The sequence below is a fragment of the Perca flavescens genome, chromosome 12 (genome assembly GCF_004354835.1).
Source record: "Perca flavescens isolate YP-PL-M2 chromosome 12, PFLA_1.0, whole genome shotgun sequence".
In the NCBI taxonomy this organism is placed as follows: Eukaryota; Metazoa; Chordata; class Actinopteri; order Perciformes; family Percidae; genus Perca; species Perca flavescens.
The window spans coordinates 15,177,202-15,195,541 of record NC_041342.1 but is presented as its reverse complement, the minus strand read 5'-3'; the positions used below and the strand labels follow the sequence as shown (position 1 = coordinate 15,195,541).

Below are 18,340 nucleotides of genomic sequence, written 5' to 3'. Positions count from 1 at the left end.
ATTAGACAGGCCTCTGTTTTTAAATCTCTTCTTAAACCCCACCATTTCTCCTTGGCCTTTGACACCTGAAGTTGACATTTTGATTTTATTGTATGGCGGTCTTCTCATGCTTTATGTCTTTTAATTTGTTTCATTTCTATTTAATGCCTGTGGGAGTTATGTACTTTATGTCTCATGTATTCTTATGTACAGCACTTTGGTAAAATGTGGTTGTTTATTGTTTATTGAAATTGTTAAGAGGATAACCCCTTGAGATGAAGCATCTCGTTTTCGAGGGGGTCCTCAAGACACTGTTTTAAAGTGTTCTATAAATAAAGTTGGATTGATTAAAAGCCTACAATATGACACCACTTTACCGATTTAACTTTTTACAATGGATCACCAACCTTAATTAGTATGGGATTTGATATCCCTCCTATCTTTTTGATTGGCATACATTTTTCTCACAATTGAGTGGTATAAAGTAACCCATACATGAGTCAAAGAGTGTACTGTATGTCTATAGAGCAAAGTGTGGTTGTTGTTCCTTGGTCCAAAATGGTTGACAAAAACTTTAATTTGGGAATTGTCTGTTCATTTTTAGGTTGAGGGAGCCGTCATGATTAGGATCAATCAGTACAAGCAGTATAAATATAATACTGGTTTTTGTATTTCCATCCACACCACACAATTCAATATTCTCATTTGTCTGATGTTCAAGTGCTGCAAAAGTCTTGTATTTCTATTAGAGTGTCAGTGGAAGTTAATTTGACACAAGGATTCTCAATTTTTACTACAAATTGCACTTTAACAGGTTTGCAGTTTTTAAATATACAACATAGCTAAAACACACAAAAAGTATGTCTATGGAGATTCATTTATGCATCCAGGTAATTGTAGTTTCAACAAAGCTTTAATTTAAAAGCACTGGATTAAAAAATATAAAATGTTTCAGTGTTCATCCAAACACCTTCATCAGTTGTTTAGTGTTCACAGGGAGTAACTCTGGCCTTAATACACAATGCAGTCACATGATCTCATGGCATGAAGTCACATGACTGCTAAGATGTAGTCCATTTGTGTTTGCCAGAGAAGATGGTGTCCCAGCAGCTTCAGATGATGCCCCTCCTCCTGCTCAAGAGGTGGAGCAGGATGGCATGTCTGTAAAACCAAGGGGGTAAGCCTATCTCCGCAACGCGGTATGGCACCATTTTGATGCTAACAAGCACTCACCCACCGTTAGCATTCCATCATGCAGGCAGTTTCAACTTACATTAGCTGTTTAAGTTTAATTACTAATGTTAACTAGCATTTTAGTTAGCAATAATTAGCCTGTGCCCATGTTATCTCCTTACATATACCTACACTCTCCGTCTCTGCAAGATTGGGAATGATTGAGAGTTCACAGCTACCAGAAGACTTACAACTTTCAGACAGGCTGCTCACGTCACATCCATTGCTTCAAGCTCAGTTGGAGGCTGCACAGTAACGCTCAGCCCTCACCGGAAAAGTGCTTCTAATAGACTTCACTGATCTCCGTCCAGAGCAATGGGATCTGTTGGTCCATTTATTTTACTGTTTATGTGTAGAAGGCCTGTGAATGGCTTTTCAGAACCATGTTGTAGGCTGAAGACAAATGATGTCTCAACCCAACTCCCCTATTTAAAGACGGTTGCTCCACTTTAACAAATATGGCCTCTTTCAAACCACCTATCCTCTCTGTCCAGGATATCGACATCTTGATTTTGAAAACTGTGTTGTTTTTTTTGTAGATGAGTATAGACTGCTGAGTCTTGTCCCGAGACAGAGTTTTTTCGCCTGTGTTCAGCCTGCTATATGGGAATGAGTGGGTTTGTCATTAAGGTATGTGCCAGATCCATTAGGTGTTTAGCATTTAAAAAAGGACAGAACAATCCAACCTTAAAGTAATAGTTGATATTTTTTTACTCCTAGCTCCCGAATATGAACGTGAGTTTGCCTGTTCCCCTGGGGTCTGTGTGGTGCTCTGGTTTCCTACTACAATCCAAAGACCTGCAGGTTAGAAGAATTTGAAACTATCAACTATCTGTCCCTGTCTGTCCAGAGTGTATGCTGTCTCTCTACCCTTGAAGCATGCTGGGATAACCACACTGTAAACCCAGATTTAGTTGTAATTAAACATTTTACTGGTCACTACTTATTCTTTCATGTTTTGTTAAAAACCATATTCATTACTAAATTACATTAGTTACAACCATGATTTTGGTGCCACCCTAATCCAAGGAAACATGCTGGGCGAAAAAAAATCATAAGGACTCCGGGGGAAAAAGCTCCCCAGAGCTAGGTTAGTAACAAGCATTTCTGGGACATGGATGCACACAGATGGAAAGAGAGAGGAGAGAGAAGCTCAGTGTGTCAAAGGAAGTCCCCCGGCAGTCTAAAACTATAACAGCATAATTAAGAGAGACAGGTTAAGGAGAGGAGCCTGGTCGGGCTATAACTCTCCCCAACCGGATCGGGCTGTACTGGCCTGCCTCCCTCTACTTTTATTATATTATTGATTATATGGTAGATGAATCTGACGACTATGAAGAGAAGCACGTGGGCCGGGCTAGGCGTATGCTGTAACTCCTCACTCCCTAACTATAAGCTTTATCAAAGAGGAGAGTTTTAAGTTTACTCTTAAATGTGGTGACGGTGTCTGCCCCCCGAACCCAGACTGGGAGCTGGTTCCACAGGAGAGGAGCCTGATAACTGAAGGCTCTGGGTCCCATTCTACTTTTAGAGAGTCTAGGAACCACAAGTAACTCTACATTCTGGGAGCGCAGTGCTCTAGTGGGACAATAAGGTACTAGGAGCTCTTCAAGATATGATGGTGCTTGACCATTTAGAGCTTTGTAGGTCAGGAGAAGGATTAGCCCAACATATATAGTTGTAATGTGTCTGTGCATGTTTAAAACTTTAGTGCGTAGTTTCTGTCTCCCCCATGAGGAATTCTAAGTAATGACAACAAAACTGCCGGCGAGTCCACATAATACAATCCTTCCATGATTGTGCACCGCCCCCACCCCTTCTCCACACAGTTGCTAGTAGCCAAGGAGGACACAGAGGATTAATAAAACATAATGGACTCTTCAGAAGAGGAAATTGTCTTCACTCGCGCAAAAGTCACCGGACAACACCAGTTTCTGAACATAGCCATACTGAGAAATACAGAGAGAGTTTTGTGGAGTCTGATAGTCTTAATTAGCTTTGTATCAACTCATTTGTCAATGGCTTGAATGTAACGGGCGTCCATTAATATCATTAACATGCTTATTTTAGACAACATGACTCCAGAAAAATATGATTTATGTTTTCTAATGATTTTTAGTAATGACTACTAATGAAAACTTGATTTGTCTACTGCATCAACTTACCGCCCTGTGTTAACACAACTTGACCAGTTAAGTTTCACCTTGTGTAAAAGCGGGTTTCCACACAAATTTCTAGTAAAGTCAACTAATTTGGGATAACATTGCAGTATTGAAAATGGATGGATGCATATTTATTCCTGACTGAAAACATTGCAAATTGGCATGGTTTGTGCACGACCCAGGACAGAAAGGTTTTGATTGATACCCATCTACATAGCATCAGTGATATCGGTGCGGTGCCCAAAAGTTATTAAAAGACAATACCCACCCTAGCAACAGCCTGTTCACCCTGCTGCCGCCTGACAAGCGATACAGCTTTTTTCCTCAGGCATCTCAAGTCATCCTCCACCATTAACAAATAGTTTAGTTTTTTTCTTGTGTAGCATAAACAGACTACAACTTGCATTACATTGTGCAAATAAATGAACTTTGAACCTTTGGAACTGTAGAGAAGAGCATTGCTTGGTGATATACGTTATTAGTTTTAAAGGCATTGGTGGAAAAATTGCTATTACGCCAATGGATGAATTGTGCAATTAAAAATGAAGCCTGAACTATTTTGTCTACTTTTTAACGGCAATTGTACATTGACTTCTTTTTATAAAAGAGCACAATATCTAAAATATATTTTAAAAAATCTGCAGAAAAGGTTGTACAAGTTAGAAATTTCTAGTGCAGTTGCAAAAAATGCAAAGACCCACCTTGAGTGGATCCACTACAGTATGTCACGGTGTATATGTAGACATACCAATCTTTTTTTCAAGGTTCAAGACCAAGATTCTTTGTCAGTGTTGGCAATTGTTAACATGCTTGAAAGGGTTCAATTATTGGATTCTGGAGCCAGCACAGTGACGAGTGTGACTCTTTTGATGAAATCCTTTTGTGTTTCTCAGAAGGTTTCTAAGAAGAGCATTCTGTTCTATCTTGCCAGTCAACAATGTAGCACAAAGCAGTGCAATCAGTAAAACATACATATTGTGTTCATGTGCTGTACAGTGTAAAGAAGCATTTGAAAAGAGAAGTATTTTGAAATACGCATGGTGTTACAACCTTTGACTTCTAAGCTGAAACTGTTGGAGGGCACAGTACAGTGTGGATGAATTGATAGACCAACATGTCACACCTGCCATTTACAAAATGCACATGGAGCATTGCTAGGAGATAGTTCAAGGTAATGGTTATCAATGACAAGGATGAATTAAACAGTGGCTTATAATGAGCTTTGACCTGCTTCTAAAAGCCCTGCGAATAAAAACCAACCAAGTATATCAGGAGTCTGCATTTTCCTTTATTAAAGAATAATAAAATGTATTGATTTACTCTGGATCAATATAAGCATTAGTTTGGTAAAAAGCTAAATAAAATGCAATGCATCACTGTTGCTTTCTAATGTGACAAATCTTCTTCTTCAACAGCTAAAATGTATTGTATAAGTAAACTGTAAGAAAAGGTTATTAAAAACAAAGCATTATAATTTGAGAATGATACATACAACTTCCAAATGTTGTTTGTTGGTCTGTCTTATTCTGGCAGGTAAGTACTTTACGTTTTGCTGCCCCCTGGCTTAGTGTTTCACTGTGGCTAATCTGCAAATGTGTAAAGATTTGTTAGCAGATAGCAGAGAAGTTTGAAGTTGCTGTATAACTCAGAGCCTTTACAGCTCTGTCAATTATCCACTTGTGATCCCAGTTCATTTTATTCCCTGCATGTACCTTTCTTTTTTTCGCCTTTTTGAGTGTCTATTAAGAGCTCAGTATACTGTCACCTGCACTGTCCCACATATAGGGACAATTTAGGACATGGCAGGAAAAAAACCTACGGGTGTACTTGTTCTTCACATTGCATGGCTCTTATGGGGTACTACCCTTTGCTTGGTGAGATTTTGTTTTTTTTAAGATACTGTATGATAACTATACATTTGATTTTCATACCTTTGCAATCAATAACATTTACATTTCAATTACCTTTTGTTTAGCCCACTACAAATGTATTAGGTAAGTGTTGTTTTTTTCAAGCAAAACAGACTACACTTACAATTGTCACTTTTGTGCTGTTTTCATTTGACTATTCTTCCACATTTATTTTCAAATCCATTTACACAGACCATGATGTGGACGGTGGACGAGACCTTGACATTTTTGACATCAACGAAGGTATGTGGTCATTTTTCATCCTTATTTCTCCAGATTAGTATTTAGTAACCATTGTAAACCGGTGTTCCTTGTGCTTGGTCTACATAGAGGCAGGGTTAAATCTAGTAGAGGGGGACATTGTGCTTGATGAGGTATGTAAATTTAACTGTTTTTAATCTTCACCTGCACAATTGAATTTTGTGGAGTAAAGCATAACCTTGACTCATGTCGTTCCTGTCTTTGTGATTGCTTTTATTGACCGCCACAGAGGCAAACTCGAAATTCCATAATAGGAGATGAGTACAGGTGGCCAAAAACGATCCCATACTACATGGAAGATGACTTAGGTAAGAGTGCCTGTTAGAGACTGGTTTTAGAAAATGTTTTTACATGTGCAGTAATGTTTTTTTATCAAGGAATAGGGATGGATTTATACAATATATTCATCTAAATTAATATTATGGTAAGCCATGGTGAAAAGTAACTAAGTGCTAGTATACTGGTATTAACTACCCAACACTATATGAAGCAGTTATATTACCTCCACCTTGACAAACTGTAATATTTAAGTACTGCTTACATATTCATAATACCCGGAATTGGGGAGAATTTAACAACATTAGTAGCCCAGATGACATTGTTTAGTGCCGTTAGTCATGTAACGTTAGCTATAGTTAGCAGTTGACACTCATAGAATATAGCAGCACTTTCTACAGTAAAAAATCGCAGATTAAGGCTTTTAAACCAAATACTACATAAACAGAAAATGTTTCAAGAGTGATGTGACTCAGAATTGGGGAGAATTTAAAGTGCTCATACTATGCTGATTTTCAGTTTCATAATTGTATTAAGAGGTTGTAACAGAGTAGATTTATGTGGTTTAATTTTCAAAAAACACCATATTTTTGTTGTACTGCGCATTGCTGCAGCTCCTTTTTTCACCCTGTGTGTTGAGCTCTCTGTTTTAGCTACAGAGTGAGGCATGTCGCTTCTGTTCCATCTTTGTTGGGAGTCGCACATGCGCAGTAGCTAGATCAGCACAGCTAGCTAGTCAGTTGCTGAGTATGATGGCGTGCCACGCTAGCAGCTAGGCGAGCATTATAACGTGTTACAAAGTGACGCACGTTCATCACGGAAGTAAAGGCTGGACTTCAACAGAGCTGTTTGGAGCAGTTTGTGAACAGTGTTTTCTCTGGAAGATGGTAAGTCCCTTTGGGGTGGACTTTGGGCTTTTTCACTTTGTAAACCTATAACGTGCACAAAAAGATATATAACACAATAAAGGAAAGGGGAAAAGCCAAAAAGCACAATATGAGCACTTTAACAACACTGGCAGCCAAGATGACATTTTACTGCCATTAGCATGTAGTTAGCTACATGCAACAATTTTAACACCTGCAGTGGCTTAAAAAACAACACTCCAGTCCTGCCTACCTGGAGCAGATGACCAATCATAGAAGGTCGGCTTAGAGTTGCGTAATACTTAGCCAGATTAGAAAAAACTGTTGAAATTGGAGCGTTTAACCTCACAGGGATTTCTCTATAATACGTTAACCTCATTATTTGACGTTTAAAATGAAAAGCCAACATTATAACATTGTAGATATGACAGAAAATACGGAAAAGCATACTTTGATAATTCAACAGAGGCCCTGAATTCACACTGCATTGCAGTCAATCTTAAAAGGGGATTTGGAAGACATATTTGATCATCTTTAACAGATTTGATTTATCATCTTCTCTGCAGAGATCAATGCAAAAGGTGTAATTCTGAAAGCCTTTGAGCAGTACCGGCTCAAGACCTGCATCGACTTCAAGCCTTGGAGCGGAGAAGCAAACTACATTTCCATCTTTAAAGGGGGGGGGTAAGGCAAACATTTTATTCTTTATGGTCTGTTTATATGGCAAGACAAGTTGAACTTTCTTAAGGATCAGTGCATTATATATGGTGTATTCTATACTTACAACAAAAGTACTCAATGGGATGTTCATGAAAGCCTTGTTTTTTTTTCTTCCAAAAGCTGTTTTTCCTCTGTGGGAAACCGGCGAGTTGGGAAGCAAATCTTGTCAATAGGGAGCAACTGTGACCGGATTGCCACCATTGAACACGAGTTCCTTCATGCTCTGGGTTTCTGGCATGAACAGTCCAGAGCAGACCGCAATGATTATGTTAATATCATGTGGGACCGCATCTCAGAGGGTATGAATCTGTAACTGCTACACTGCCAACTTAATTATAATTAATTTAAATTCTTCCCATTCACGATCCCACATATCATTTATTCCTTCGTGACATGCCTACTTCATGGCTCATATTTGTATGTGTATAATTATAAATCAGTAAGATGGAAAAGGAGTGTTTCATTTATGCTTTAAAAACCAAAAAAATTTCATGCAATGTTTGCAATGAGGTTCGTAATGTAGGACTTCATGCAGCAGTTGATTTATTGTTTGTTCGATAAAAATTAGTTGTATTCCTGGCTGCATAATCTCAACAAGATAAGCAAAAATACATTATTAGCACATCAAGGCATCACATTACAGTCTTGCATTGACCTTCGCTCTTCAAACTGTAATTAATCTAATGTCTGTGGTTAAAGTACAGTGTACTTTATATGTCATCAATCTTTTGTCAAGTCTTTAAACACCTGTCAGTTATTGATAAGCCACTTTGATTAATGATCCTAACAAACATCTCTGAAATTCAACCCCACATTTTTAGGAATGGAATTGATTGACATTGTGATAATGAATTCATCTGCACTGACACCTTTTTTCATGTCTGATCTACAGGTAAAGAGCACAACTTTAACACCTACAGCGACAGCACCTCCAGCTCTTTGGGTGTGCCCTACGACTATGGCTCCATGATGCACTACAGTAAAAATGCCTTCCGCAACGGCACTGAGCCCACCATTGTCACCAAGATCCCTGCTTTCAGTGATGTCATTGGCCAGCGTATGGAGTTCAGTGACAGTGATCTGCTCAAGCTGCACCGCCTCTATAACTGCAGTAAGAGTCAACGACCAACACACAAGTTGGGTTTTACTATGTGTAAAAGAAGTGTTGTGTCAGCTTGTACCACCATTGTCATAACACCTAATTCTCATTTGTAAGCAAAACATTTTTCATTACTGTCGATCAGTTTATGGCAGTTCGAAGTCCGACACTTGTGTATGTTCGAAGTCCGACACTTGTGTATGTGTGTTTATGAAATGGCTTCTAGCCCAGGGCTCCACGTTCCTGGACTCATGTGACTTTGAACGCGAGAACATCTGTGGTATGATCCAGGGACAAGAGGGTAAGGCAGACTGGGTCAGGGTTGCCAAAGCTGACGGAGGGCCCAACACAGACTACTCCAACATGGGCAAATGCACTGGTGAGAATTCTCTTTCAGGAACATATGTGACACATGGTGCAGATGCATAGCTCTGTGTTGAAGAATCAGTTCAAATTGTTTTTCAAATCTTTCAAAAGTCTGTGTCTTAAAACGACACTCACATGCCCATATGTACATTGGAAAAAGTTTTTGGTAACTGTAGTTTTTCCTACTCTCCATACTGGCACTGGGGGAAAAAAAACATACAATTCCAATGTAGGTGGACAAAAAAACAGTCCTTGTTCTAGAACATTTTCCAAAGTTCAACCAAAGCTAATATGAGGCTTTAGCAGTCTGTGTTAGATATCTGTGTTGTGTATCTTCTAAAGATACATTCTTTAAAGTATGAAATTCCACCTTTTGTGTTAGTATCCCTCCACCACAGCCCAGCAAGAAAACACAGAGGACATTTCAAACTAAAAGACCCTAATTTTGGAAGATATATCCACTTGATTTGGTTAACTTAGACTGAAAAGAAGAAGAAAAAAGCCTCAATAAACTTTACCACTAAACTTTAAAATGAATTTAAAACAAGGACTGCTGATTTCCACCCCTATCTCTTACATTAAATGCACATTAGGAGGGGATCTCTTCACAGGAGGAACAATTACAGCAACCAAAAAACTGTTTCAATATAGCCAACATTTAGGCATGTGAGGGGTTTTTTTAAGATTGACTTTAAAAAATGTACACCTATCTTTTAATTGTTGCTATATGACAGATCGGCCTTTATAACCGTCCCTATTATCACCCACTGTGGAAAGTGCATTCAAGTAATTCTAAGGTACTAACATTATTAATTAAGTGAAATTTGGATCTTTAGGCTCCGGGTATTTCATGCACTTCAGTACTGGCACAGCCAACACTGGGGATACGGCTCTGCTGGAGAGCAGGCTCCTATACCCCAAAAGAGGATACCAGTGTCTGCAGTTCTTCTACTACAACAGCGCCGGCCCCAGCGACTCACTGAAGATCCACGTCAGAGAATATGACAATGCTAACCCTAATGGAAAACTGCGCTTTATAAAGACAATAGATGGTGACTATTACTAAATTCTGCTTCTGCTCAACATGTTACAATTTTGCTTGTCAAATCTGGTCATCATGACCTTGCTATTCAATAAATTCCATTTTTTACCTCAACAGGCTCCCCTCAGGACCTGTGGCAACTGCACCACGTGAGTCTAGACGTCAAAACAAAATTCCGTGTGGTCTTTCAAGGGACCAAGGAGGGTTCTGGGACCTTGGCAGGGGGACTGTCACTGGATGACATCAACCTCTCTGAGACTACCTGCCCAGAGTTTATATGGCGTGTGAAAAACTTCAGTCACGTTATGGAAAACACCCCAACAAACACACCTATCTTCAGCCCCCCATTCACCTCTAAGGAGGGTTACGCCTTCCAAATGGAGCTGTACCCCAGCGGTAAGGCAGGCTCCCCTGGTGAGTTGTCGGCCTATGCTCATCTAGTTGCCCGTGAAGGAGACACAGGACAGAAATGGCCATGCCCCTGGAAACAGATAACCATGATGCTGCTGGACCAGCACCCACACATCCAAAAGCGCATGTCCAACCAGCGCAGTGTCACCACTGACCCCAACATGAAGGCAACAGGTGCAGCTACTTTCACTGTTAATAAGATTCAAATGATTTATTCTTTATGTAAAAACAAACCATGAAAATACTATATTTACAACAATGTCCTTTTAAATAGACTCGGACAGATTTTTCTGGGACGACCCTCGCAAGGTGGGCGTTGAGGTCACACACACAGATGGGTCCAAGTATTTCAGAGGGCCAGGCTCCGGCACTGCAGCGTATCTCACCCACCTCAGAGCCAAGAGCAGGGATTTTATAAAGGGAGGAGACGCCATCTTTCTCCTCACCATGGAAGGTAAAAGCATCAGAATACAGTATAAACTCAACACATTTTAACATAAAAACCTAGTCTGTGTCCAATGATATTTAAGATAAAATGGAAGAAATGTGTCGCCATGTATGTTATTTTCTTGTGACACCACATCCATCGTGTCACACGTTACATCAATTATTTATTCATTAGTATGGTACTGTACATACTCATCCCTGGCACCAATGCAAAACAGCATGTTTTTGGGATATTGTATACCAGTGATGCATGATTACATCCATGATTAACATCTCCACTTGTCAGAAAAAAACACTACAACCATGCAATCCAGTCTGCGCCTCCACTTGGATCCAATTAACCGCTTTCTCCCTCTTCAGATGTGTATCATCTGACAGTGACCCAGCCTCTGCCTTCCACAACCCAGCAGCCTGTCACCACCACTGTCACCACTGCACCCATTAATGTCTGCCTCAATGTGCAATGTCTGAATAACGGAGTCTGCGTGGTTGATGAGGGGAAGGCTGCTTGCAGGTGAGCGCTTTTTGACTGCACTCACTTAACTGTGAATGTAACAACCAGGGGGCCTTAAAGCTGTCAGACTCTTTACAATCAAAATTGAGCAATCTACATTTTCACAATCTTCCAGCATTACATTATCGTTGTGTGAAATTATTTGTAAAGGAATAGTTCAACATTTTGGAAAATATGCTTATTCGCTTTCTTGCGGCGTTAGATGAGCAGCCTCTAAGCTTAGCGGGGGGGGGCAGCTACGCCAGCTCTGTACAAAGCACCCTCTAAAGCCAGTCTGATATTGCTTGCATGCTGGGATTTCTTGGCTATGCGCAGGTCTTTTCTACCTTTGGAATAGGACTGTGCGATATGGTGAAAATCAAATATCATGATATTCTTGACCAAATACCTAATATATTGTAGGGTATAATATTGTAGGGTTGACAATTGATGCTTCCACAAAATATTGAGATAATGAGATTTTAGATACATAACCATCAACAATGTTGATTAAATGACTAAGTGGTTACATAAAAATAATAGAACTGGTAAGTTCAGAAAATGACATTACTTTACTGTACTGCAGCCTTTAAAACCAGGAAAAACAACACTTACCATATTACAATATCCAAAATATAGGACGTTATACAGTCTCATATCACGATGTCGATTGAGATGGTTCCCCCCGTTTCCAGTCTTTGTGCTAAGCTGACCGCCTCTTCATCGATACCACATAAGAGAGGTTTTAATCTTCTTATCTAACTCTTTGCAAAAACAGAAAATAAGTATATTTCCCAAAATCTTAATTTTCTATTCTTAAGAGCTTTTTAAAATGGAATATTTGAGGGAAAAGTATAGTTTTTCCAGTGGGTATATCCAAAAATGTGATGCTCAATATCTCAGAACAGCACTTTATCTAGATAAAGCCCAATAAAAGCTTGTATATCAGTTCTATAGTGAATCATTGACCCTCTTATCTTGTCCCATTAGATTAAGTCCCTCTTATATTAACCTTCTTCCACTAACTTTCCATCACCCTTTAAACATGCGGGGAATACTTTCAGGTCTGATTTTTCTCTCATCCCCTTTTTTTCCATTGGTCTCCAGGTGTGTGGTGGGTGATGACTGGTGGTACTATGGGGACAGCTGTCAGTACAAGGGCTCCATCATGGATAAAACCACCCTTGCACTTGCTTCTTCTCTGTCTGTACTGGGAGTAATGCTGCTGGTTACAGCAGTCAGTGTCATCTGTCTGAAGAAGAAATATAAGAAACATGCTAATAACAACAGTGTTGTCATGGAAAACCTAAGTGCCATTCAGAAAGCGTAGTGGAAGACCCTGACGTTTCCAATATGACAACTTGGTAAACAGAAGGAAAATGCAAAATAAAACAGACTTTAAGTCTAAAATTGATCTTGTTCAGTTCAGTGTTTTTTGATAAATATCTTGTGGATCAGGCTTTGGATTTATAGATGTAAGGCTTGAAACTCCAGTGCAAGAAGGTAAAGCAATCACATACTCTAGATCAGGGATCTTCAACAGGGGGTCCAGGACCCCTACGGGGTCCTCAGAATCAATGCAGGGGGGCCTCCAAATGATTGTTAATTTTTTAAAGTTTTTTTTTTTCAAAAGATAAAAAGTCTTAACATGAATCAAACATGTTATTAGCAAATATAAATCCCCACTGCTTACTGGCCTATAGGTAAGGTAATCACTAAGGCCATCCACAGAGACAGTTAATCCTAAGGATTCACTGTTCCACATGTATGTTTGACATTAAAACATGCCAACAATTGTTAGGCACTTTTCATAGCTTAGTACACTGCAAAAAAAAAGGTATGAATAAAGGCTTTAGGCCTGCCAAGACGTTATTCTAAGCCCAATTTAATATGCAACTTTTATACAATGTGTGTAGTTGGTGGTCCCTGCTCCATCTCTCTTTCAGTTAAGGAGTCTTTGTCTTAAAAAACATTGCAGACCACTGCTCTAGATCATATCCAATGAGTCTATCATCATACCATTATGAGATTGCCCCCTTCTGGTCATTCAATGTAAAAACACTAGAGCAAACTTAGAATACTATTGTAAATAAATTATTTTGAAATTCTGAAGTCTTATATGAATGTTATAAAAAAAATCCAATAGAGCATGACTTATATTCACAAATTTAAAATTTATTATACCAAAGACAGGAACATCTGTGTTGTCTCTTTTCCATGTGGATATATTTGTTTGTATTACTGAATTTGACACAGTCATGCCGGTGATAACAGTTACTGTAGGAGGGAGGTGGGACTAATATTACGTGTGAGTGTCCATGTATGTGCGTTTGTGTGTATGTATGTGCGTGCATGCGAGTGTGCATGCAAATATCTGCCTATAAGTGTTCATTAGATACAGTGATGACTACAGGACATCATAATCAAACAAAGTGGAGCAAACCATGGCAACTTTGTGTAGTTATATTGCATGGAATGTTGGGGTTTCTGACCTGCAATTGCACACACACACACACACATATATATATATATATATATATATATATATATATATATATATATATATATATATATATATATATATATATATATATATATATATATATATATATATATATATATGTTTATGTTTGTGTGTTTGTGTTTGTGTTTATGTGTGTGTGTGTGGGTGGGTGTGTATGTGTGTCAGATTTGTGGGTCTACATTGTAAGATAAAGGGGGTGGAGGGGTGACACCTCCATAACAGCAAACTCTTGGTGAACCTCACGTCCTCCCCACTTCTAAAAACCTTCACCAACATACAGGTACGTAGTTCCTTTAAAAGCATCAGTATACAACATTTCTCTTATTTACAATCATTGGAGAAAAAAAAAATCACCATTTCTCTCAGAGAAGATTAGTAAAAGTGACTGGGTCACCATAAAGAGTATGCAACTCCTAGGAGTTAGTATTTTAAATTTCTACAAAAAATTCTATGCCATTTTACAGGCCAAGAGCCATGATTTACTGAAGAAATACAGTATTTAAGTGCCCTATCTACAACAGTTAAGTGTGGTATTACTGGTGTACCATTCGACATAGTTCACTGATAATAAAAACATTATACTTCTCTGTTTTAAAAAGTCCTTTCAGCAACTTCACTGCTTTCACATTAAAAGATATGGTAAGTTCTTACAAAACAAACAAACAAACCAAGTGTTGTGGCAAGCTAATGCTATTGCAAAAAGACTAGTGTTAATTACATACTCAGCTGGTTGTCTAATGTAAAAACAATGTTCCACAGTCTGTGAGAAGGGCACAACCATGGACACCAGGAGCTGTGTCCACAGCCTATTCACGAGGGTTGAGTATCGTTAAAGGGCTCATTTGCTTGTTTTATCTCATGAGTTGCTGGGGTAAAAATGGGTGGATCACGTTACAGTGTATGATTCTTCAATGACGAGGCTGTGTTGAGCTAGGAAGGCTGTTTAGAAAAAGTATGATCCAACTTTTTCATGTGCATTTTACAGCCTCATGTCTGTGTCCGTACACGGAAAATCTAACTGGTTAGGTCGATGGTACAGTAGGCTTCTGTGCATGCTGCAGCTGGGAGTGAGATGAGGCTGTAGTTGGTGGTGGTGTTGTTTAGAGAGGGGTATCGTAGTAGTCTGTGGGCTGATCGGTCCCAGGCGGTTTCTGCTGTTTCTGCTGATGCTGCTTCATAATTTCCTTCACCTCCTCCTCCAGCTCAGGCGGGATGATGAACTGGTCATCTGGGTCGGGCTGGGCTGGAGCTGTGAAGTAACCCCCGGACTTCTTGGAGGGAGCATCAGCAGCCACCTCAATAAGGTTGTGACTCTTTTCCTGTCGTGCCACCGACCCATTAATCCTCCTCTTGCCTGCCAACTTTCCTCCATCCCCACCTCCAGCTCCGGCTCCCTGCCAAGACTCATCTCTCTCCAGGCCATTCTCAGCCTCACCGAGGCTCATGTCGGCCCCTTCCTCCAGGGGCTCTGGGGTGCATGGCGGTGGAGGAGGTGGAGGAAGAGTCAGCAGGGCTTGTTCCTGGCTGGGGGATGAGGGCAACAATGTTTGGGGTGACGAGGAGGAGGAGGACGACTCTGCTTTGAGGCAGTGGACATCCGCCTCTACTTCTACACGGCTCCCGTTAGAGAAAACACCAGCGATGGGCTCCTCGTCCTCGCTGTCCAGCCCGTTGTCAGACAGGGCGCTGGAGAAGGTGGCACTAGACAGCTGCCTCTGGAAGGAGCCTGCTAAGCAGGCGGGATGAAGGGCACAGCAGCTGCGGGCAGAGGGCAGCTCTGAACCTGGGAACAGGTACTGGCAGGGCTGGGCGGTAGTGTGGGTCTGCTGGTTCTGTAGGGACAGCGGGTGGGCCTGATGGTGCAGGTGGAGGTGTGGATGGTGGGGCTGCTCGTGCAGCAGCACCAAGGAGCTCTGTGGTGGCTCATCAGATGAGGCTGTGGAGCCCACCTCGCTGCTCATCTCGCTGGTACTGATCTCACTGCTGATTTCACTGCAGGAGGAAGGCGGCACAGGGAGGGAGCCATCTGAGGGCCGCTCCTTGATGGCAGAGGACGATGGGGGATAGGGGCCCAAGCCGGGGCTAGGAGGTGGGTGGGGAGGCTCGGAGCAGCAGCAGGAGCAGCAGTCTTCACTCACGCTGAGCTGGACCACAACAGCGCAGAGGCTATCTGTGCAGCCGTAGCCCTGCGCCAGCGTGCACAGCTTCTTAGCAGCGGCCAGGGCATCGGGGACGTTCCGAACAGCCTCCACAGCCTCGGTGGGAGACACGGCATCCCACAGGCCTCGGCTACCCAGAATGAAGAACTCATCCTGTGGGGTGAGAGTGACTGTCTGCACGTATGGACAAGGGATGACAGATGGGTAGAGAAAGGAGTAGCCCATAATTCGTGTAGAATCTGTCACGCCATTCACCTTGTTGTCCTGTGGAATAGAGCATAAACATCAATACAGTGTTCGCGCAGTGCACCTCTAAAGTTACATTTACATTACTGTACTCCACATCGATTACAATGTACTTGGGATGCTTTCAGGGATCTCTACCTCAGTGATGATGGCCCTGTGCTGCCTGATCCTGCGGTATTCCTCCTCAAGCCCCACATTTTGAAGCAGTGACAGTGACAATGGCTTTCCATCGCGGCACAGGATGGCCTGGCACTTGCCCACATTAGCAGCTGTGAGGGTGAAGCAGCCACCGGGATCGGTGGGGTCGTGGCGAATGTGACACAGAGCCGCTGAGCCACCCAGTTTCTGCCCAGCAGTTCCCAGTTTTCTATGGTAGCAAAGAAAGAGGGGGCAAGAGTAAATATTTAAAATAATCAATCAATAATTTCTGCAGATTATAGTTTGTGCTAGCGATTAAAACTCTGCTGCAACGTATTTTGAAAGACTGGTAACCGAAGAGGACGGCTGATAGAAATGCTTGTCGTCATGCACCTTTGCATGACGAGGAAGGTGTTGGTCATGTAGTCCTCTTCGCTCTTGGTCTTGTGTAGTTCTTCCGCCAACACGTCATTCATTGTGCACTGCAACAAGTAGGGCACCTCCACATTCCGGTCCCCATCAAACACACCGTACAGGGCCTCAAGACTCCCGCAGAAACGGTTTACTGAGAGAGCTGCAACACACAGTCTAGACAAGAAAAGGCCATAACGTCATTGATGCGTGTGCTCAGTGAGGAAACAATGAGGTCTTCAAAACTCCTCTGTTCTCCATATATTGATCACTTTACTCCACTCGCTTATAACCATGGAAATAATACCTCCTATGATTCCTTTGACTGTACAGCAGAACCTCAGGATGTGCCTATTCAACTTCTCACTTATATGAAAATATTAATATTAGCGTTGAACTGGCAATTTAGCCCATATAAAGATGTTTTGGCGTGTTAAGTTTACATGATACATATTTTCAATAAGCACTACTTCAATATTTCCTTGGTTTGAGTCATCTGGCTTTCTCTGCATTCTCAAGAGGGCTGGATTAGTGATGCTTCGCTGGACGAGTGTGATGGTGGTTGTTTTTTCTCATTGACTGAATTGAACTCACTTATTCTTGACGCCCGAGGCCTCTGTGTAACCATGACTCCACACAGCAGGCCCGCCAGATGCCTCATTCGACGAAAAGGTTGGAGGTGGATCAATACGGAAGCAGCGGATATTACTGAAAAACAACAAAACATAAAATACATGACATTCACTGTAACGATACATGAGCTTCTGACAGTATTCTACTCAGGATATCTATATGGTGGTTTCTATCAGAAAAAGGTTAGATTAGGTTAGATAAAAGTATTTTTTGGGGGAAACTGGACTATTAGAAAAGCAAGTACTACAATAGAAAACCCCCAAAAAACAGTATCTACACAACAATAACATTTATACACACTGGTAGATCAAATATTAAGCATGAAAAAATGTATAAAATACACTGACACATTGTCAGAACTACATGCATAATTGCACTGTAACTAAAGTCAAAAAGACCTACAGAGAAAAACAATGACATACTTGAGCTGCTCGAGGGTCTTGTGGTCCAGGTTGAGACGAGGGTTTCCAGTCAGGTCCAGCTCCTGAAGCTTGGGAGGCAGATTCTCTGGTAGCGTGATCTCACTCAGCTCATTACAGCTCAGATCCACACACTGACAACAGAGGACAAGACACTCACGCACATGCAAGTACAGTACGAGCTTTGGGGCTCATATATACACTGTAAATAAAGACCCGCAGAGATGTTATTACATAATACTACTGTCTTACTTTCATCTCCATCAGCTGCATGACCTCAGGGAAGACCTCGATGGTGTTGGAGTGGGCGATGAGTGTGTGCATTCGCCGGCAATTCATGATGGTTGTGGGCACAGTCTTGAGCATGTTTCCGCTCAGGTCCACCTCCTCCAGCTCCTCCAACTTGGCCATTTTACTGAAGAATGAGGGGAAAGTATTGGGTGAGTTAAGTACATAAAATGATGATTTGCATCCCAAATGTGCAGATTTGCTGCCTAATTCATTCTTTAAATCATTGTAAATTTAATCCATTGGGGTTTTGGACT

At 41.1% G+C, this 18,340-nt stretch overlaps 2 protein-coding genes across 2 annotated transcripts in view; one reads left to right on the top strand and one right to left on the bottom strand.

Annotated features, from left to right (window-relative positions):
* The first annotated feature begins 1,067 nt into the window (after nt 1-1,067).
* Nucleotides 1,068-12,651, top strand: mep1bb (meprin A subunit beta b). The gene is made up of 16 exons (XM_028593723.1): nt 1,068-1,156; nt 1,752-1,842; nt 1,933-2,016; nt 5,350-5,368; nt 5,477-5,527; nt 5,615-5,658; nt 5,775-5,853; nt 7,254-7,371; nt 7,528-7,706; nt 8,300-8,518; nt 8,733-8,885; nt 9,709-9,924; nt 10,032-10,499; nt 10,600-10,779; nt 11,133-11,286; nt 12,373-12,651. The coding sequence occupies exons 2-16, from the start codon at nt 1,816-1,818 to the stop codon at nt 12,593-12,595; spliced, it is 2,214 nt and encodes a 737-aa protein (XP_028449524.1). The 5' UTR covers nt 1,068-1,156; nt 1,752-1,815; the 3' UTR covers nt 12,596-12,651.
* Nucleotides 12,652-13,910: 1,259 nt separating this feature from the next.
* phlpp1 (PH domain and leucine rich repeat protein phosphatase 1) overlaps nt 13,911-18,340 on the bottom strand; it is a 48,784-nt gene continuing 44,354 nt past the window's right edge. Inside the window, exons 12-17 of the mRNA XM_028593824.1 lie at nt 18,048-18,210; nt 17,799-17,929; nt 17,338-17,451; nt 16,726-16,920; nt 16,333-16,561; nt 13,911-16,212 (exon numbers count right to left, since the gene is read on the bottom strand). Coding sequence (XP_028449625.1) covers nt 14,890-16,212; nt 16,333-16,561; nt 16,726-16,920; nt 17,338-17,451; nt 17,799-17,929; nt 18,048-18,210 — 2,155 coding nt within the window. The 3' untranslated portion in view covers nt 13,911-14,889. The remainder of the gene's footprint in view (nt 16,213-16,332; nt 16,562-16,725; nt 16,921-17,337; nt 17,452-17,798; nt 17,930-18,047; nt 18,211-18,340) is intronic.